Source organism: Theobroma cacao, chromosome 6 (assembly GCF_053813885.1).
Source record: "Theobroma cacao isolate CCN51 chromosome 6, ASM5381388v1, whole genome shotgun sequence".
In the NCBI taxonomy this organism is placed as follows: domain Eukaryota; kingdom Viridiplantae; phylum Streptophyta; class Magnoliopsida; order Malvales; family Malvaceae; genus Theobroma; species Theobroma cacao.
In genome coordinates, this window is record NC_142644.1 from 31,673,494 (window position 1) to 31,696,557 (window position 23,064).

Sequence of the window (23,064 nt, forward strand, 5' to 3'; positions counted from 1 at the left end):
CAAAAGAAAAAATTTGCATTAAAGTCCCTAATAGAATATCATCATAAATCAGAACCGTTGAGAAGAATAATGGTTTTAATCTTAAATTGTTGGATTATCATTTAGTTAAGGAATTAAAATTTTAAATCATTGTCATGATAGTAAAAACAAGTAACCGTTACTGTCAAAAAGGAATGAAAAGAGCCGGCTAGGCCGGCTTTAGAATAAGTGGCTTTCAGTATTTGCTTAAGATTAAGGGAAGGCCATTCCTCTCTTTACGGTCAATTCCTTAAAGGGATGGACTCTCTTAACTTGTCTAGCAGAACCCCTTTATATTATTGCCTAACAAACCAAGTCTTTAGTTGTTGTTGTTGTTCTTGTTTTTGTTGCTGTTGTACTTGGTGTGTTCCTTTTCCCTTTGCCAGGTGACAAAACAGAAGCACAAAAGATGGTGGGTCACGACGAACTACTTGGAGGCGAAGAGCTTTCTCTTGCTCACCCTGACCCTGTTGTGTTAGAGCTCACCCGGTTGCAGAACCAACTCAAAGGTCGTTCAAGTTTGAAACTCTCACAAATTCTCTCTCCCTCTCTCTCACACACACAGACAGCACACTAGCACGTTCATGCTGATGTTGGTTTGGTGATAATGAACTGTTTGCATGCCCCCAGAAGATTGTAATTTGTCTGTCAATGGTTCTTTCTGAAAATTCTACTATTATGTTTTTCTCTTAGTTTAACGTAACTACCTAAGAACCTAGTGTTAACACCTGTGATGTAGAAATCGAATTTTGCTTCAACCTTTTTCTCAATGCTGTTCAAGTTGGAGGTAGCCTGTTGGATTAACGTGCTCAGTGCTTGCTAATAGAACAGAACATGAAAAACCAAGTGTGACAGAAATACCAGCCAAAAGAATCGTTTGGTTTTAATGGTTGTCATCTTCCATTTATATATTTGTTTCCATGTTTTTGTGCATTGAGTTGGAAACATGTTTTGATGTTTATGGTTGTTAGCTCAGAATTTCAAAGTAAGAAACGATGAATACTAACAATTTATAACACCTCGTTTAAGCATTTGGAATGTTATTCCAGAAAAGGACCGGGAGTTGGGAGCTGCTCAGGCTGAAATCAAGGCTCTGAGAGCAACTGAAACACTGAAGGATAAGGCCATAGAAGAGGTAGTGAAAAATTTTGAACGCAAAAAGAATCTGTTGAACTTGGATTTGATACACATGGAAATTTTATTACTAAATCAGAACAAAGTTGTGCAAAGTGCTACTGCTACTTAGTTAACAAGAATATATGCTGCACTTTCAGTATTGCAAGGGCTCTGTTGAATTATTTGAAACTAAGGGATGAAGTTTCTCATCGGCCTACTGAAACTATTTATTTCTTTTTCCAGCTCCAGGGTGAAGTTCATAAGTTGGATGAGAAACATAGGGTCACTGAGAATCTCCTTCAACATAAGGTGCGTCTAGTTCTGGTTCTTTGAGTGTATAACTCTCTACTTTTTTATATGTTTTAACTAGTGGTGCTCTTTTCCTGTTAAATGTAGAATCTAGAAATCAAGAAGCTGACAAATGAGAAGAAAGAAGCACTGGCTGCACAGTTTGCTGCGGAAGCAACTCTTAGAAGAGTGCATGCAAATCAAAAGGATGATGATGATGATGTTCCTATTGAGTCTGTGATTGCTCCTTTTGAGGCAGAGATTAAAATGTATAAAAACGAGGTAGGGTTGTGGGAAACCATGCACTGCTTTGAAAACATGACTCCAATTTTATCACTAGGCTCACTTTCCACTCTCTTTTTGGCAAATCAGGTTGCATTACTCCAGGAGGATAAGAGGGCTTTGGAACGTCTTACCAAGTCAAAAGAGTCAGCTTTGCTTGAAGCAGAGAGGATTCTGCGAAGTGCTTTGGAAAGGGCTTTAATAGTTGAGGAGGTTCAAAACCAGAACTTTGAGTTAAGGAGACAGATTGAGATTTGCCAGGCAAGTTTAGCATCGATCCCATTCTGCATTTGGTCATTAAATAGAGGGATTTCAATAATTTTAGCCAATCAAAAAATCTACCTTATGCAGGAGGAGAACAAAATCCTTGAGAAAACCAATCGCCAAAAGGTCTTGGAAGTTGAAAAGCTTAGCCAAACCATTCAGGAACTTGAAGAGGCCATTTTGGCTGGTGGGGCTGCTGCCAATTCTATCCGTGACTATCAGCGACGAATTTCTGAACTTCACGTAGGTGCCATGCTTGCATGCTGAGTTCTGGTCATGTTTTCTACAAGAATTATGATACTTTGATTCATAGAGTTATTAACTTTGAATGAGTCAATTGTTCAGGAGGAAAAGAGGACACTTGACAGGGAGCTCGCAAGAGTTAAAGTTTCAGCAAACCGTGTAGCAACTGTGGTGGCTAATGAGTGGAAGGATGAGAATGACAAAGTAATGCCTGTCAAGCAATGGCTGGAGGACAGAAGGTTGCTGCAGGTAATTCTTTCATAACAAAGTTCTTGGAAATTCTTCACATACTTATGCAAACAAATGCCTGTGAAATATGAAGAATTTCCTTTTCACTTTTAAGTACAACTTAACATCAATGCACATAACTACAAGATCAGAAATATAAGGATTATGAACCTTAAACTGGTAGTCTCAAACATAATTTATTGATCAACACAATCAAATGATCAAGGTACCATATATGATTAGTTTTTAACTTGTATTATTTAATTGAATTTCTTTATTTACAGGCAGAGATGCAAAGATTGAAGGATAAACTAGCTGTGTCAGAGAGAACAGCAAAGGCAGAAGCACAGCTTAAGGTGAACTTTAACTTGTTGACCAGATAGCTCAATTAAATCTTTGCCTTTTTCGCCTTGAATCTTGTAATACAATATATCTCAAGCTTATTGTAAATGTGCTTTAGGAAAAATTCAAGCTAAGGCTCAAGATCTTGGAAGATGGCTTAAAACATGTATCAAGTTTCTCAGGTAATCCTAATGCATCTTGCGGGTCCCCAAAACCAGAAAAGTCCAGCAACATCCTAGGGTTTTTAACAAGCAGCGGTGGACTAAGGAAGAGGTCTACCTCGCAGCCAAGGGGTTCCACCATCAGTAGAACTTCTATACTGCAGCGGCCTAGTGTTGAAACTGAAACAGCCAATGCTAATAATGGATTAAGACAAGTTAGCAACTTGAAAAAGAAGGGTGCATCAGGAGAAAATATGCTGAGAAAGAATTTGTGGACGTCTAGGTGTAAGGTTGCCGATAGTAGCGAGAAGGAAAATACAGCAATGAAGGTAAACACAGACATTAATATAAGTAAAGATGGCGACACGACAGGTTCGGCTGGAATAAAAAACAAAGAATGTTGCAATGAAGAGACAGAAAACAGAGGAAATGCCGATTGCAATGTTGAAGATACGGTTTCAGGATTTTTGTATGATAGGCTTCAGAAAGAGGTCATCAATTTAAGGAAGTGCTGTGAGGCTAAAGACAGCAGTTTGAATTCTAAAGATGAAGAAATAAAGGTGAAGCACCGGAATTTTCTCTCTCTCTCTCTCTCTCTCTTTCTCTCTTCTCTCTAGATATTCAATGCATGAGTTACTGAATCTAGTAAGATGTAATTCTATGCAGATGCTTATGAAGAAGGTTGAAGCATTCTCAAAAGCCATGGAAGTGGAGTCTAAACGGTTGAAGAGAGAAGCAGTAGCTAAAGAAAAGGAAAATGGATCAGCCAAAATGGATGATTCCAAAAAGCTAAGAAACATCAACTCCTCTAGAAGGTTCGTTCAATCCTAAAAATTTTCCTCCTCGTTATTCTATTATTTTTAACTTCTTAACTCTCGTTTAGATTTTCAATACACAGTGTATATATATGAGAAAGATATTTGATTGCAAATCTTTATGCTTTTACTGATACATTTATCAGTTATCATGAAATTGACATTGTTCATGATCTTGTAACACGTTGGTGGTTTGGATGTAGCAGGCTAAGCAAAACATCTTGAAGATTCCCATGGATGGTAGAAGTGTGTTGAAGAAAAATTTAAATTCATTTTTTTCGTCTTCCACGTCTTCTGATTTCAATGTAAATACTTAATGTTTTGTGCTGATGGTAGCTAGTTAAAATAAAGTTTCTGATTGATGAAATTGGGTTTGTAAAAGAAAAGGGTTGGGCTGTTGGTTGGGGATCTGAACTTGTAACATCCTAGGATGATGTCCAATTGCGTTTCCTGGTGCTTGAGGTTTGCATAAATGATAATCCAATATTATTCCCTTGGTTTCTTTTCTTCCTTTCCTAGAACTGTAATTTCTACTCGAGTGAATTGTGGAATCCGAACTGCAAAAGAATGCAGAAAGAGCAACTTGACAGGGAATACAGAAACAGGGGAAAGGTTAAAGAATTGTCTATGGAGAATCACATCAACACTTGCAATTGCTGGTAAAAGTCAGATTCTCCTCATACTATTAAGAGAACGAGAGCATTTGTTAGTGGCTATCATGAAAACTGTGCCAGTTCCATTGTCCATAGCCCTTGTCTTTGCCTTCTGAAAAGTTTACCATAGCCAATGTTTATGTACAGATAATAAATTTGCTGCCATGGTTCCAAGTTCAAACACAGAAAGCACTTTCGATTGATAGAATCATGACCTGCTTCTACAGCAGAAATCACAAAATATCAGGACGAGACAAGGTACTGCAAGAAAAATACGGCAGAAACCGTCTCCCCGGGTACTATCTGCCTCTTTTACAGAAATATACACTTCTCCAACCAAAAACTGGGCAGGGAGAATTTAACAGGCAGCAATCCTATATTGTTTTAAAGATCAGTCACCTCTGGAACGGCGGGCAAAGATGGCCGTCATTTTCGATCCCCTCGCTTAAAATTCCCTGGGGATCGGACGGCTATTTTCTTAGACTGGAACATCTTTGCATCTCCGAGGAGAAACTCAAGTTGCTGCCTGGTAATCACAATCTTTATATTACGTCCTTGGAAGCTTTCTTTCTTGATAATTTTGAGAGATATTGAATGGTCATGAGGCTGCACCAGATGTGGTGGGAGACAGCCAGCCTTCCCAGGTTCAAGTCTGGTCTTAGGAGGCAATGGCGAACGAGGCAGAGAATGTACCAACTCATAGCCATGGTAAGGGCCACAAGTGACCTTTTTGACTAGCTTTGAGGCTCTAAACTCCTTTTCTCCTTCACTAAAGATAAGAATTTCAGATTTCTCCGCCCGAGAGAGCGAAAGGTTTACGCAGTTCCCCATCCTTGGTTGATAATTTGAGTTAGGACCCTTGTCTACTTTATATCTTTCACGTTCGAGACAGTTTCGACGTGCAAGCCACCACTCCGCTCATTATTTAGTAATCCTTTTTCAAAATTTTAGTGCACATTGCATTACATTAATAGCAAGCATTACTTTGGTATGAGTTTTATACAGGTTAAGGAAATTGCAGGTCAATGATAATATTAATTAGTACAACAAGGTCAAAGAAGCTCCCTGGTCCATTGCATAACGATCAGCCTCTTCGAAAATTAAAATTCAGAGTAGGAAGTCAACTTCCTACTTATATTTGGCTCTATGGCCAGCATTCATCAAGTATGACAAACTCTTTTTAGCATTCGCATTTGACACTCGCTACAAGCATTTTCCTTTCATATTCATGTGCAACACGTCCATGCATACACGTTTTTTTTTTTTTGTCATCATTTGGTAAGTTGAAGCATCTTTCATCCAAACTAATATCCATTGTTCAGAAAGCTTGCTCCATTATCCAAGCCAAGGTGCTGTTGCTTCCGCAATTCAGTTTCTCCATGGACCATTGAGTTTTACCTCCTCAGCCACCAACTAATTCGATAGCTTATCAACAGCCAAATATGCACTTATTCTATGAAGATACTCAAGAATCATAGCATAAACAAAAAGCAATGGAGGGGATCTCAACCTCCTAAACATAGGTGACCTAACTTTATAATACATAAGGGTATAGAAATATATGCCGTCTCAGGGTACAAAATTTTTCCACTATCAAATGAGAGAATGCTAACATTAAAGGAGAAATTTGAGAAATGATACATTCCTAGACATGTAAATGCAAAGAACTGGCCTTGGTACAAACACTTATTGATGAGCACGCTACCTACGCAGCCACTAAGTCAGGTGAACTTCTTGACTCCAGCCATGACTTGGCAGCAACCTGTGTTGTCAAGAACCAGCCAACCTTGTCTGGGGCCTCATGGAATGGAGCATCTAGTTCCTTCAAATGTGACTCAAAGACAGTTGCCAAACCTTTGTCTGAATATTTGTGTTTTCCGTGTCCAGTATTGATTCCAAGCAACGGGGGAAGCTCCTCCCCAGACTCCAGTACTTTTGTCAAATCATTAATCCAAACATGAAGTGAAGTCAGAGCTGCTCCAAGAGACAGACTCTTAAGATTCAAGGACCATTGTGTTGGAGACCTAGACTGTACATCAGCATAAATCTCAAGTGAAAGCCCCAGCTCTAGCAGCTCACAAGCTCTTTCCAACAGATCTAAGTTAACACATAGATCAATTAAACAATTACAGTAAGCCTTCTTTACATCAGAACCAATACAATTGAAGAGTTCAGATGCTTCATTCTTAAAATTTCCTTGACCATCTTGCTCCTCTACCAAAAGTTTTACCACATGACCTAGTTTTGGGTTAGCCTTCTTGATGCAATCAGTCAGCTTAGCAAGTTCTTCTCTAGGTGTCTGCGTCATCACATTTAGAAGACAACCACAAAACCGATCATCTGGAGTTATCCCCAATTCCAAAACTCGATTAAATGTCCTGACAACATCATCAGTATGCTGGGCTTTCCCATAGCATTGGATAAGTGATGTCAAAACAAAAATGTTTGGTTCAAAACCAGCTTCCAACATCTCATCCACAATCCCCTCTGCCTCTGAAACTTTCCCACTACAAGAATATATGGTAATCAAAGATGAATATGTCCAACTGTCAGGCTTACAGGTCCCAGAATTTTTCATGTCTTCAAAAATTTCAACAGCTTCATCTGCATAGCCAACATCAGCACACATGGCCAAGAGAGTGTTGTATAGAATAACAGTCAACTCCAATCCCTTATCCTTCATCTCTTTATATATGTTAAGAGCATCCTCACCATATCGAGCTCTTCCATAGGCTCGTAAGAGGGCAGCATAGGTTGCCCAATTTGGTGAAAATCCATTGTTTGTCATCTCTTTGTAAATCGTCTTGGCCTGCCAAGGCCTCTTGGCTCTTCCCATAGCATCCAACAACGTATTATATATAACCACATTAGGTTTAGCACCTAGGGCCTTCATTTCCTCATAAACATTTAAACAGCCATCATAATTTCCAGATATGCCATATATTTTAATCAAAGTTGAAAAAGTAACAGGATCAATACGCCATTTTTCTGTTCTAGCACGGTCATACAAGTTGAAGGCCATATCAACATTCCCGGCCCGGCCATATGCATCAATCATAGCAGAGTAAGTGACATCATCAGGATCACACCCGTATATAGGCATTTTCTCAAACCACTCGACAGCCTTGTCGGGCAAAGCACACACCCTAGCACAACTAATCAACGTGGAAAAGGTAACGTTATCAGGCTTAACCCCTTTTTGAAGCATTTCATCGAACAGTTTCTCAGCTCCATCCAAATCCTTAGACTTTCTAAAAACCTTCATGGTGACATTATAAAGAATGACCTCTCTACTTGTTTTCTTTAATATCCTTTGAAAATGGTTAAGAGCAAGCAATGCAGTGTGAGGGTTTGACATGTTATTAAGAACAACCACAGCATCTTGTTCCAAAACATCGTTACCTAAACGACTCAAAACACTTAAAACATCATGTTCATTTGGATTGCAGGAATCCAAAGTCTCTGCTACTTTAACCAGAGAAGAGTACCTGGAATCGTAAGACAATTGCCTAAGCCTTGAAGCTCTGGGGCTTCTGGGATTGACCCAGACATAGCTTTTGGAAGAAGAACCGGTTTTGCCATCTGGGGACTGAGAATTGGAATGTTTCGGAGTGTTTTTCGTTTGGGTGATGGGGTCTTGCAAGGAGACATGGCTTATTTGGATAGAGGATTTAGACTGAAACGAGCAGGAAACCAGCCTTAAAGAAGGAGCGGTGCTTCTTGCAGGTCTCGGTTTGGGTGAAGCAGAAAGAGTGTGGCGGTCATGGAAAACAGAAGAAGGTGAAGAGCATAGATGATGATATGCCATTTTCTCTATCTGTTTGTTTAAGCTTTGGCTAACTCATAAACCCACCAGACAAGAGAAGAGAAGAGACGAGACAGTGCAGATTCTATCGAGAGGAAGGAGACTGCCATAATGGCCTTATCAACACGACACGACAGAAACCAGTCGTTGCATAGTCTTTTTTAGTTTTACCATTTTAGCCTCATAAGTTCCATATCGCCTTTGGCTTTGTTCATGTTTCCATCAAAAAGTATCAAAATATCTGCTACAACATTTGATGTCCATGGTTGTCTTTACCTTGGACTTGGTCGGCCTATGAATTTAATAGGCCTGTCAACCCAATGAAGGGCAAAATAGACTATAAGGCATTTTGGGCCAGGATCACTTGTTTCGCTTCAATCACCCTTCATTCATCAGGCTTTGGCCTTAATTTGCTTTTCTATTCTTTTGGTTCGGATTCATAGTTATAATAATAACTATTATCTTGAACGTAATCTATAATATCTATAATATACTTAAAAAGAGAAGAAGCATCAGTTTCAAAAATTGTTTAATAAAGTTAAATAATATTTTTAAAAAAGATCTAAAATTGTTCATGTAAATTATAAAGTTATGAACTTTACACGAATAATATACATGAGTGTCTTATATTTAATCCATATACAATGCACCAGTCACACTTTAATAATAATAAGAAAAAATTGTGAGAAACAACCTTCAAGCTCAATTAAAAAATATCATTTTTTATAATTTTAACTATTTTTTATCAATTTTTGACATGACTTGACAATAATACCCTTTAAATAATTTCAGACAAATTAAAATAGTTTCAATTTTCTCTCTCCTGCCATCCAGATAAAAATTTCAAAATTAAATCTCGATTTCTCTATCTGCTCAAATATGTCTATCTTGTCATCCAATTCGAAGAGATGACATCAAGCTCTTTCTTATTTTATTTTAGTTTTTGGATGGTGGATCTTGGGGTTACTAAGGACGATGAATAGCGATTTTGCTCATTGCTGGCAACGATTTTGCTCAAAGAGAAAGAATAGTTAAAGCATGTTTGTTGGGTTTTATGGTGGTTCACGGTTTTGTTGTGTCTGAGATTAGGATGATTAGTTTTTAAGTATTGTGAGACTGATTTTTAGGTATTGCGTGACTTAATCACTGTGTGACTAGTTTTTAAGCATTACGTAATTGGTTTTAGGCATTACGTGACTGATTTTTAAACATTGCGTGACTGATTTTTAAGCAATGCCTAAGTCACACAATGCCTTACTAACTAGTTACACAATGTCTTACTAACAAGTCACACAATGCCTATCAACTAGTCACGCAATGCCTATCAACTAGTCACGCAATGCCTTATCAAAAACTAGTCACTCAATGTCTTATCAAAAGCTAATCACGCAATATCTATCAACTAGTCACGTAATGCCTTATTAGAAACTAGTCATGTAATACTTTATCAAAAACTAGTTACGCAATACCCAAAGTCAGTCAAGCAATATCCAAAGTTAGTCACACAATGTCTAAAAACTAGTCACGTAATTTTCAAAAATCACCAAAACTACTAAATTCCATTTAACAAGATCAACAATTTCAAACAATACACCATATTCCATTCAACAACATAATTAATGAATATGAATGCTCAAAATGTTCAAAAGTTTTTCTTTATATATAAAAAATCACTCTAAAATGCTTAAAAATGCTCAAAATGCTCATAAGTTTTTTTCGTGCATCAAAAACTACTCCAAAATACTCAAAATGCTTAAACGTGTTTCTTTCTAGTAAAGAATATTTCAGAGATGAATAGTCTGGTGAGAAAAGCTCAAAAAATATAAGTCAGTTTGAGGCGCAAACCTAAACATACTTGACCCATTAATAGGTTTCGGGTTGAATTCTCTTCACTAAAAACAGTTAAAATTATGAGGAGGTCTATTGTTAAAATAAAGTTATGCCTAAGGCTTATTTAAAAAAAAAAAACTCTAATAATAAAACCAAAGTTATTATGATTCTAATGCTTGACGAATTCCTAGTTGCTTATGCAAAAAATAATGCTATCGTACGTCAGGAAAGAATAATACGACGACAATTGCTTGCAATCCATGCAACCAAAACCCCTGCTGCTGCTCTAATATTTCTCGCTTATCATTGTAATCAATTTGGTCGCTTGATGAGAACTTGAGTGGGGGAGCATATACTGTCACAGCCTAATTTTCGAGCCATGACCGGCGCAAGGGTCCAATGGCCTCAGCCCACTAAGTCCAAGCAAACCTACTTAATTGATCTTATACATTAACCCCTATTCCTTTAGAATCCAAAGCTTGGAATGTTCAAATACTGTTTCTTTGAAAACGATTCATAAAAACCCAATCATACAATCATAATGGCATCATCAATCATTATATACGTACATATAATTTGACAAGTAAATCTCAACATTTCACAACAAGTAGTCATATACACGTAATTAGAACTTGACCGTCAGCGGAGTGACTTTGGGCATGATTGCTAACATTTAATGTCAGGGTAAACCTACCGAGCAATGGATAGGGAGGGGCACCTCGTCTTAGGATCCAATCACCTTTGACTCAGAAATACCTAAAACATGAATTTTAAAAACGTGCGTACAAACTCAGTGAGTGAATATAGGAAGAGAACAAGCAACGTTAAGGAAGGTTTAGAAATCATGATACACGTATTTGAAAACAATGCAATTTAGTTCACGTTCTTATTAAAATCCCTCTATCAAACCCCTAGTTATTAAATCATTTCGTAATAAAGGAACCATATTTAGCATGGAATCGGAAAGAAAGGAAATTTTCAGCAATCATCCAAGTAAGGCAGTATAAACAGCACATTTCTCGCTGCAAAAAAAATCAAATTACAAGTAAATGGGAAATTTTCTAGATTCATCATGCTATAAAATCACATATTAAAATTCATGATCTTTCTATTGCATATACATATACTTAAGCATATATCAATTAGTATACCACCACATTGGATCCAGCTCATGTGCATCCCCCCACATCGTGCACATAGCCGGACACCCCATCTAACCCAGCTCATGTGCATCATTACCAGCATGTGCACTGCCCACTCCGCACATGCATGGTTGTAAATATTATGACAGCATTATTACCGGCATGTGCACTACCCTTTAAGCACATACACGGTTGTAAATATCACGATAGCATCATTATCGGCATGTGCATTGCCCTCTACGCACATGCACGGTTGTATCAATTATACAAAATTACTTAACAATATATATATATATATATATATATATATATATATCTTTATATACATATCAACGTCATATAAACGTACATAGATTCATTACAATCATGTTCCACATCATAAAAATATTGCACTAAAGGCTTGTTCCCATGCATTTTGAAGAAAAGATAATTTAAACAGTTCAAGTGATTCGCTCAACGTATGTACATCTACTCAAAACATTTTTGGGCAAGTTCACTCACCGATATTTGTTGAATCTTTACTCGACTCCAACCTCTACTAAAGGTCCAAACGGAACTGTGGGGCCTCGTTGGGACCTATCATCACAACAACATCACAGTCAACCCGATTTGCATAATTATAATTCAAAAAGTTATCCACTAAATCATGTTCTGCTAGTTATTTTTAACTAGCTTCCATCTACCATTAATTGACTATATATTTTCACTATTCTAGTCACACTACAATGAATAACCCACCTCAACTACAAAACACTCACCAATCTAACCATTAGCCATTTTCAACAACTAAAAAGGAATCAACTCTATTTCACTGCTCACCTTGGTAGCTTTACAATTGAATTTCTTTCCCAAAAGCTTTCAAATTATCATGAAAATCTCACTTTCTTTATCTAGAACTTCCAGCTAGTGAGAGAGTGTAATAAGGAAAGGTTTTTTTAGGGTTTTATTGTGAAAAAGTAGAAGAGAGCATAAAGAACTTTGTGAAAGGGTGCACAAAAATATGAAAAATCGGGGTTAATTCCATGAAATATATGAAAATTCAAAGCAAGCTTCCATGGGGAGTTGAGAGAACGTGGGAGAGGAAGCAGAAGGAGAAGAAGTGCTGAAAATTTGAAGAACATTCTAGAAACTTAGATTTTTATGGCTTAAGTTTATCCATTTCTAGCAAAATTAGCAAAATGTCCTTAACTATGTCATTTTGTTTTTCCATTGCCTTTATACAATCTTTTTACTTCTTTGACACTAAGACAAGATCCATAAGGGTCTAGAAATACTCGGGTTCATGAAAACTTAAAAATTTTAGCTCGAGATGTAAAATGACCGTTTTACCCTTTTTGTTTCTTTCCATTTTAATTTAGTCATCCCAACACTCATTTAACTCCAATTTCCTTCTATTAACTTCTTCTACACATGTACAAACAAACTATGAAGTTTGTACTCCAACGCGGTATTTTCATAATATTTAAATATTTATTTGCCCGCGCTATCTTTACTTAATAAAGACACACGACCTCATTAACGATATTTTTCTCCAAAATTCTCTCATTCTTATTTTCCCCTACTTAGATTGACCATATACTCTTTTTTCATGAAAATTTTTGATATTGAATAAAATATTAATATTTTAATATTATTTTATTATAAAAATTTCCTCTTGCCTCTTCTTATCTCCTTGGCATCCAAAATACCTTATTATGCCTCAATTGATTTTCGAATCACTTTTTATCTCACAAAATTTTTTTTAATAAAAATATTATTATTTCCTCGTGTGCGAAATATTTTATCCCAAACTATTCCTTTCATTTTTTATCATTTTAAATATTATAATTAATCTCAATTGACATCTAATAAATTTTATTAGTTATCATATCAAAATACAAGGTATTATATATCCCTTCACCTTCTATAGACTTTAGCTAGATGACGACAATACTTAAACAACTTCCATCTTCTTTTGTTCCTCAAAAACATCTTCATCGGGAGGGGAAGAAAGAGATGGACTGAAACTATAGGAAGCTTGTTCCTTTTTTTTTTCTTTGGTTTAGAATTGTTTAGAGAGTTTTAAATTTAAAATGCTTTTATAATTGTAATTAGAACTTTACTTATTACTCTACGCATATATATATTGACAACTATATCACATATATAATACAAGTTAACAATATATTAGAATAACAAGAGTCATGAAACTGGCGTACATGTTTTACATAATTAAGCAAGCATCGCTAGAACAATCACCGCGGCTCACATTACAGCTCCAGCTATCATAAACTGGCCTACCAAAAGTCCAGCAACATGGGGGTGGAGGTGGTGGGGGTGGTCCATCACAGCAACAAGGTCCCCAAACACACAAACGATGACATCGCATGCAATAAAGTGGTGGCAGTGGAGGTTGTGGTGGGGGTGGTCCATCACAGCAGCAAGGTCCCCAAACACAGACACGATGACATCGCTTGCAACAAATTGGCGTCGGCGGCTTCGGCGGCGGAGTCGGCGTCGGCGGCGTCGGCAGCGTCGGCGTCGGCGGCTGCGTCGGCGTCGGCGGCGTCGGCGTCGGCGGCGTCGGCGTCGGCGGTGTCGGCGTCGGCGGCGTCGGCGTCGGCGGTGTCGGCGTCGGCGGCTGCGTCGGCGGTTTGATGATCTTAATGCACTTGATGAAACCGCCACCCTTGTAGTATAACTTGTCCCTGAGCTGCTCCAGACAGCAAGATACGACGGTGATAGTCACCGTGTTGGCCTTCTTGTCGAATCTTTGGTCTCGTATTTCTGTTGTCCACAAAAGTCATTATCAAATTATCAGAACTTTCTCGACTAGAGCTCGTCATCAAGTAACTATGCTTGCTGTTCAATACTATAAGTAAGCTATAGACAAAATCACAAATACTACAAACAGCCAAATGTGCATATATCCTCAAAGACAAGACAGAAACTCACGAGGGAGCTTGGAGAGTACTTTCTTGACCTTGTTATAGCAGCGACGGCACTGAAGGTCTACCTTCAGCTCCATTGTTGTCACCTACATCCGTACACATATCAGAGTAGTTTTCTATATCCCAGGGAAAAGAAAAGTAACATTTACGGTGAAACAAACCATTAGGAAACGCAGATTTTTTACTGCTTTCAAGCAAGTGGAATGCAACTAAAAATTCAGGTTCTGACGTGGGAAGAATTGGCAGAGAAGTCATTCATGAGCAAACAGGCACAGAATCCAAAAATAAGAATAAACTTTTTACAACAAGTAATAGTCACACACAAGGATGGAGTTAGTGAATTTTTATCGGAAGGTAAAATGTTAAAACAAATAAAAATTAAAAATTTTTAAAATTAATATATTAAACTTAATTATTAATAATTAAAAATTTTAAAACAGAAAATAATTGTGTATAATATGTAAATAAAAAAATAAAAAAAACTTATAATAGTACTCTCAAAAAATTTTATTTGACGATAATAATATTTTTTAAAATATAAATAATTAAATTATTTAAAAGAAACTTATTATCTATTTTATTTTGAAATCTTATCTTTATCGATTAAAAAATTAATGTAATCAACATCTAATATTTTTATTTTATTATATTTAAGTTTATAATACTAAATATTAAACTATAATACATAAAATATAAATAGTTAAATATGATATATAGAATTAATAATTTCTTTCTATACTCAAGATAATTTTCTTTCAACTAAATATAAAACGTAAAACATATTAAAAATATATACTCATGATAATTTTTTCTTATATAACTAAGATTAATAAAAAGTAATATATTAGTGAAATTTTAAACAATAACCAATAACACAACACTTGAACTTATATTTGAGAATTACTTATATAATAATTAATTTTTTAATTTTTAAAAATTAAAATCATTAAAAATAAAATTCACATAACAAAAAAAAATCATGACAAGTAGGAGATATAAAATATATAACAAAAAAAAATATGATTGATGATTCGTAAAAATTTAAAACAGAAAATCTATAAAAACTTAAAATATATAAGCAATTAATTGAAAAAACTAAATAAATATAAATAATAATAGTAATATAAATAAAAAATTAAATAAAAATGTTATCTTTTTATAATTTTACAATATAAAGATAAAAAAAAATGAGTGGAGAAACTTAAAAAATTTAAAAAATTTAAGAATTTGAGTAAAATTAAATAGATTTTGTGAGATCATTTTATTTTTTTTAATTATATTAATTATTTAATAAACAATTGTTTTACAAAATTATTAAAAAATATATAATATAAAAAAAATTAAAAAATTTGGAGAGATCATCCCAAAGGGACGCTCCGCCCCTGGCCACAAAAAAAGTGTTACGGGGAAACAAACAAGGTATAAAAACAAAAAAAAAAAAAGCAATAATGAAGAAATTGGGTGTTTGCTGATAAGTAGTGTTAGAAACAGAGAAAAGAGATAAGATTTAGAAACCTTCTTCTCCTCCATAGTTTCAGCTTGGACTTGAAAATCCCCGAATCTGAACCGAAAAGATAGAATGAAGAAAGGCAAAGCTGATGAAATGAAGAATTAATAAAGTGAGTGAAACTAACCCAAAGCTGCAAAGACCAAGAGGGATGAACTGGTCAATGACCCAGGTTAAGCTTCATTGTTTTCTTACCCCGCCACTCGTACGATGAACATAATTCATTGAATATTGTGGAAAAAGACAAGAAGCATCCGGAAACGTTCACGTCAACTGAAAGCAATGTTTCATCGATTTGCAGCACGTGATCAACGCTGCATATTTATATCAAGTTTCCAATTGCAATATTTTCCAGCCAGCAGGGTGTTTTGGTTGCATCGGTTGCATGCAATTATTGTAAAATTGAACTGCTACACATCATATCAGTCTTTCCTGACGATAGCATTGGAAACCACCATCCTTTTTTCCCCTTGGGCTCCAGCCTTTTTGGCCTTGAATAAGCAGCCACGCTACCCTCGAATATTGTGGGGGATGAACATAATTCATTGAATATTGTGGAAAAAGACAAGAAGCATCCGGAAACGTTCACGTCAACTGAAAGCAATGTTTCATCGATTTGCAGCACGTGATCAACGCTGCATATTTATATCAAGTTTCCAATTGCAATATTTTCCAGCCAGCAGGGTGTTTTGGTTGCATCGGTTGCATGCAATTATTGTAAAATTGAACTGCTACACATCATATCAGTCTTTCCTGACGATAGCATTGGAAACCACCATCCTTTTTTCCCCTTGGGGTTTAGCCTTTTTGGCCTTGAATAAGCAGCTACGCCACCCTCAAGCATTAGAATCTTAATTAGCTTTGGCCTACTATTTTTTTTATATAAATTACTTTATAATTAATGAATATCTTATCGACTGCAATTACTAGCTGCAGGCCACTTCAAACATATCGACCAGTATATAAATGCAAATTAAGGCTTAAGCCTGCTGAATGGTGAATGGTGATTGAAACAGACGGAACTCGAAGGAGACATTATAAAGAAAGTGAGGTACGATTTAGCAACAAGACATAATGGAGAAAATGACTTAATGGATGGATAGCATTAAAGACTGTATAAAAATTTAGATTGGAGAGTGGTTAAGTCGAATCAAAAGGAATCATTAATCGTAGCTTCTATAAATATAATAAAAAGGATGCCCATTGTCGGTGGTCAGCTCACCATCCAAGCAAAGCCCTCCTTCAAGTTGCTACTAGCTACAGTTTAGCTCACCCCCCTTTCCTGCCCCCATCAATCCTCCTCTCTATAGTTTTGCCATCTGTCCTATCTCTTGATGGGAAGAGACGTGTCTGAAATGGTTCCTTAATCCGATGACCATTTGTCAATGAATTCCTTCTCAACATATTCAAGGATATCGAATATACAAGATCTTAGACTTTAGCCGGATGACGAAGATCCTTAACAACTTTCATTTTCTTTTGTTCTTCGAAATCCGGGGAGGGGATCTTGAAAACAGAAAACAGTGAACACAGAAGAAGAAGAAGAGATGGACTGAAACTGGGGAAGCTTGTTCCCCTTTCTTTCTTTTTTACTTCTGTTTGGGTTGCGTATAAATTAAGGTATTAAGCCACACGGCATTAAGCTAAAGTTTCTAGATGACTGGCTGCTTTCCCAAAAAGTGCCTACCAAGCATGAATGAAACTATTTAAAACTTGTAACATATTCTATGACCCCACCCCGTCTCTGGATTTGTCATATCATCTTTAACTGAAAGCCATGGCCTAAAAGAAAAAAAGGACAAAATGAGAGAAAAAGCAAACACACCATGGAAAGGCAAATCATTAACAGATACTTTTTTATTAAATAAAAACTATTGGTAACAAACTTTTTGTAAGTCCGAAATGGCCCATCGATTGTCCACCACCGCCACCAACCTTATTAGTTCTTCTTATATGACCTATGAAATGTCTATCATCAAGAAGGAAAAAGCAATTTCTTGTTTATGGATAACTAAAAAGAAAAATAATTTCACATGGAGTAAAACTGACTCAATATTCAACAGAGACAATTGGAAGATTATCAGTCATGCCATGGAAATTGAGAAATTCTCACAAGTATGTGCCACGTTACATAATTGAGCAAGCTTGGGGGTTTTCTTCGCTAAAACACTCTCCGCGACTCGTATAACAGTACTTGTAGTCGCCGCCACCGAAGCCCCAGCTATCATAAACAGGTCTACCATAAGTCTCGTAACATGGGCGTGGAAGTGGTCCACCATAGTAGCAAGGCTCCCCACCATGGCCATGATAACAGTCTGTGCAACAATAACCAAGTGGGGGATAGGCCATTGGCGGTGGAGGTGCCGGTTCTATAGGCTTTGGTGCTGGGGCTGGCGCTGGTTTTTCAGCTTCCTTAGGCTTTTCAGGCTTCTTTTCGGGCTTGGTTTTTCAGGTTTCTTCTCAGGCTCCTTGGGTTTTGGGGGTGGTGGTGGTGGTGGTGGTGGTTTGATCTCAATGCTCTTGATGGATTAACCACGCTTGCAGCATATCTTGTCCCTGATCTTCTCCGGACTGCAGCATACCACGGTGATCGTCACCGTGTTGGCCTTCTCGTCGTATACCTGCTCTCGTATTTCTCTTGTTCACAAAAGCCATCATCACATATCAACTCATCCATTTCTCACCTAGAGCTCAATCATCAACTAACTATGTTGCTATTCAATACCGTAAACAACCAATGTACATATACATAAAGACAGCCTTTCACAAAAAAAAAAAAAAATATATATATATATATATATATATATATATATATATATATATATATATATATCTATACAAAGACGATGGAAACTTACGAGGGAACTTTCAGAGCACTTTCTTCACTTTCTTGTAACAGTAACAGCATTGAAATGAAATAAAATAATTATTATATGAAAATAAAAATAAAATAAAATAAATATTATGTAATTTAGTATGATAAATAGAGTAGAGTAAGAATAATTATTATGATTTATTATAGTGTTTTGTTGATAATAATAATTTTAGAATAAAAAAATAATAAAAAATAAAAAGATAAAAAAATTTTTTATTATATATAATTATTATTATTATTTTATTTTTTAAATACTAATAATTAATTAAAATATTAATAATTAATAATTTAAATATCAATATTTTAGTATAGTTTAATTATTAATATTTTAATTAATATTCGGTTTGAATCTTTTTCGATCATATTCGGTCGTGAAACCTCCGTCGTCGTCACTTTCGCTGTCGTTGTCGCCACCACGAGCGTTATTTCCGGCGTTGGTGCCACTTAGAGACAGAATGAGAGAGGAAAGAACATGAGAAGAGAGAGAAAGAAGAAGGAAAATGAGAAGAAAAAAATATATATATATATAGGTCTAGAATTGTAATATTTTTAAGTTACTGTCGTAACGTGCGGGTTAGAGAACCTGACCACCAGACGCGAGTGAAAACTCTATAATTAGGAGTCGCCACCAATCTTTTTTACTAGGTGCGATTGGCCACCTATTGACTCGATTCTAATCGACGAAGCCTTAAATCAATTCTAAGTCCGTCGTAGAAAACCTTAAACTGGTCCATGATTTTCTAGATCTAGGCTCGAGAGTACGGTGACTCCCGGGGAAGGATTAGCACCCCCGGGACGCCCGTTCCATGAACGGTACCATTTTTAGATTATCTTATTAGGCTTTAATTTTTAAGTTCATTTTATTTCCTTAGCTATTATTCACTTATTTTATCTCCAATTTTATTAAATTATTTTATTTGATTCTAAAATGAAATGCAAGTTTGAGGCAAGATGAGATGTATGGCGTGAGATAAAAATGTCGGACGAATAACTTTTTATTGAGGATGTTCTCTCGAATCCCCCCATCATACTGGTGGGATCCGAGGTATTCCCTCACCTAAGGAATTATCCAAGAAACTCGCCTTCACAAATTCAACGAATAATTCCTATCATCGGGGTTATCGTACGTTTTTCTTTAAAAAATAATATTTTCTAGAATAATGAACCTAATACGAACAAAGCTTTTTATTAAAGATGTTTCTCGAGTCCTCCCATCATACTGGTAGGACTTGGGGATACCTTTTCACCTAGGAAACTTTTTGAGAAATACCCGCTTTCGCAAGATCCTCGAAAGATCCCATCATTGGGACTTATGCTCGCAAACAAAAATATCTATATGCAATGATATGCATGATGCAATAGAAATATATGATATGCTTTTGAAGTTTATTTTTATTTTATTGTTTGTTTTTATTAGTATTATATTTTTTTATTTTTTTATTATATTTTTTATTTATTTAAAATTAAAAATGTCGAAACCTCAAAATCAAGACCCTCCCATCATACTAGTAGAGCCTTAATTCGGATTCCGAACCTAGAAAAAATTAGCTCGGGATTGCGACTTTTCGCGTCCCGACCGATCATCCCATCATCGATATATTATTTATTATTCCTATGATTAATATTATGATGCCTTGACATTCAATCTATATACTATCATAACCATTAATATGGACCCAAAAACAAAGATTTTATTATAGCAATTAATGTTTTCTTTATCACACTATTTTAACTCTTACTAACAAATATTATCTTTTTATCTATTCCTCTTATACTTTGTTGTATCACTTTTATTTTACTTGTTTTCTTCCTTAATTTCTATTGATTGCTTACTTATTCCTATATCTTTTCTTTTTCTCTTTTTTTTTTCTTTTCATCTTGTTCTCATTTCTTTTGTTTCTAAGCCAAATTTAAGCTACCCCTATATTATTATTTTTACTATTTATTTATTTATTTTATATATATTACAAACATGTACATTCTTCTAGATCCTAATTCCCTTTTTATTTTTTTATTTTTTGTGATTAAGATATTTAAAACATTATATATATATATATATATTAACATCTTTTATTACTAACATCATTATTTCACATTTTTCTATTGATTTTAATCTTTTAAAAAGGATTCTTTTTTTTATATTATGTCTAAACCATTTAAGTTCACTTTATATAGCCAAATGATAAAATTTAATAAGAAAAAATGGGTCAGTCCCCAAAACAACCAATTCATCATAAACCCAAAAAAGAATAAGGCTTTTTACTTGATCGGGCTTGATTAACTCAGACTACAGCTGGACTTGGCCCGCCTTGGAGTGGGACCGTTTGGAGCTTGGTGTGACAGCTCCTAATCAACGAAAACGGCATTGTTAGGGAATGGAAGGGGAGTCTTGGCAAAACGGCGTCATTTTACAAACCTTTAAACACATTTAAGCTCTCTTTTTTTTTTATTTCTTTTCCCCATGTTCCCCTTTGGTTTCTCTCTCTAAATGGCCTACCTCTCTCCTCTTTATCCTTACAGATCGACGACTCTAACTCTTCTCCCTAATCCTTGATATGTAGATGGCCTCCTAGAAAACCTCTAAATCTCTCTCTAAACCACTAGCTACTCACCTTCGATTTGAACTTCCCCAAAGCCGAATCTGGCTTCCCAAAAGCTGAATCTGACTTGAACAGCTGGCGATACCCCCAACTGACTACCCAAATCTGATTTGGACTTCCCCAAAGCCGAATCCGACTTCTACAACCGACGGTACCCCCAATCGATTACCAAAGAATCTATTTCCTCTGCTTCTTTCTTTCACCGATGGCAAGCTTGAGCCTCAACTTTCACTCTCTAAAACCCCTCACCGGCAGCCACTTTCCTATTCCTTTCCTGCCCAAACCGTGCATCACACTCCTCACTGCCGGCTGCCTGGATCTGCTCTCTCTTTGTCTCCTGGATCGGGACTTACCCTCCCTGTCCTCGGTCGACTAGATCTTCCTTTCTAGTCGCTGGTCAATCCTTCCTTGCACCGGTAGTAAACCCAAGCCCCAACTCTATTTCTCTAAAACCAACGGCATCCCAAAAACCCCAAATCCTTACTCTCTCTTTCTCTCTACTACGGCAGCACGAAATCCCCAAACTCAAACACCTCGTCGGTTGCCAAAATCCCCTCTAAATCTCCCCTAAAAAAAACAAACTAAAAATCTCCAAAAAGAGAACACGGCTACCTATTTTCCCTTCTTGTGATTTTTTTTATTTTTTTGTTTCGATTGTGGATGGTTTCTGGCTGCTAGAAAGCTTAGGATGTTTTTTATTGTGGCTGGGTATTTTGGTTGCTAGTTTTTTGCTAGGGATTCTTGCAGGTTGTTGGGGTTATTGTGGTTTGCAGGTTTTTTTTCTTTGAATTTTTTTAATCTTTTGGCTCCCGGATCCCCCCTGATCTCTGTGCTACAGTGCCCCTTTATACTGGGCTGACGGGGGCACTCTCCCATTACTCTGCCAGACGCGAATTTTTCGCGTCTGGCAGAGTGAGGGTGGTGCCTGGCATGGTGCGTCTGCACCCTGCTAGTCGTACCCCCCTCTCTCTCTCTCTCTCTCTCTCTTATTGTTATTATTTTTTTTAATTCATTTTTGTTTATGATTTTTTTTATTTTCTCTCTTTTCTTTCTTTTTTTTTAAATATTTATTTCACCTAAAAAATTAGTGTCTCCAGTTACAAGGGGCATTTTAGTCTTATCATAATTCAGAACTATTCTCTCAGTCATGGAATAGCAAAAACTATAGGGAAGCTCGGTAATAGCTATGTCTGAGCTTTACCTCGTTTTAAAGAATAGCTATTACTGTGTCACGACCCAAAACCTCCCTTGGGCCCATGACAACCGTCGCGACGTCCCAATTGACACTCATTATCCGAAATGCTAATCAGAACCTCGTAAGGCTTACATATAAGTTTCTTGCCTTTTCTTTGAGTAATCGTTTTTAAACATTCTATTTTAAATAATTTCCAGTAGTTTCCTGCTCAAGTAAATCAAAAGACAAAAATATTTTAAAAAGATTTATTGATAAATATCATTATTCAAAATATTGATTAAAATATAGTATTTTTTATATAAAACAATATTTATAGAAACACGTGTAAGAAATCTTTTGTAACGTGTAAGTAAAATAAATTCACACACAAAAATTTACAAAGTTATAATGTACAATAATGGTTACAATGACAATTGCCACAAAATACACCCAGTGTTGGTGCTAGAAACCTATTGTCTGTGTGGTAGATATGTCAATTGGAATCCTCAACAAAATAGGGTATCTACAAGCTACCACAAACCTAAAATGTTTGGAAAGGAGGTGGGTGAGATTTTGCAATCCCAATGAGTAAACAGACATTATCATAAATATCTAAAGGCGAGTAATAGGGAGGCAAGTTTAAATAACAAATCACAAACCATTTCATAATGTTTTCAATTTATTTCTTAAACCATAAAATAATTGTAATTTACCAAAACAGTTGTTAAGGCTTATGTCTTTTATAAAAGAAAACAAGGCTCAAGCCAAAACTAATCCTCGGGGATACCTTG

At 36.0% G+C, this 23,064-nt stretch overlaps 2 protein-coding genes and 1 pseudogene across 2 annotated transcripts; 1 reads left to right on the forward strand and 2 right to left on the reverse strand.

Moving 5' to 3' along the window:
- Positions 1–296: 296 nt before the first annotated feature.
- MAP70-5 (microtubule-associated proteins 70-5) lies at positions 297–4,257 on the forward strand. Its single transcript, XM_018122573.2, has 11 exons — positions 297–527; positions 1,068–1,153; positions 1,378–1,443; positions 1,531–1,704; positions 1,795–1,965; positions 2,056–2,211; positions 2,314–2,460; positions 2,724–2,795; positions 2,900–3,502; positions 3,609–3,757; positions 3,964–4,257. The coding sequence occupies exons 1-11, from the start codon at positions 428–430 to the stop codon at positions 3,980–3,982; spliced, it is 1,743 nt and encodes a 580-aa protein (XP_017978062.2). The 5' UTR covers positions 297–427; the 3' UTR covers positions 3,983–4,257.
- Positions 4,258–5,890: 1,633 nt separating this feature from the next.
- On the reverse strand, positions 5,891–8,358 carry SVR7 (pentatricopeptide (PPR) repeat-containing protein). Its single transcript, XM_007026285.3, has one exon. The coding sequence runs from the start codon at positions 8,216–8,218 to the stop codon at positions 6,116–6,118; it is 2,103 nt and encodes a 700-aa protein (XP_007026347.3). The 5' UTR covers positions 8,219–8,358; the 3' UTR covers positions 5,891–6,115.
- An 8,816-nt stretch (positions 8,359–17,174) lies between these two features.
- On the reverse strand, positions 17,175–18,532 carry LOC148762307 (uncharacterized; annotated as a pseudogene).
- Between the last annotated feature and the right edge of the window lie 4,532 nt (positions 18,533–23,064).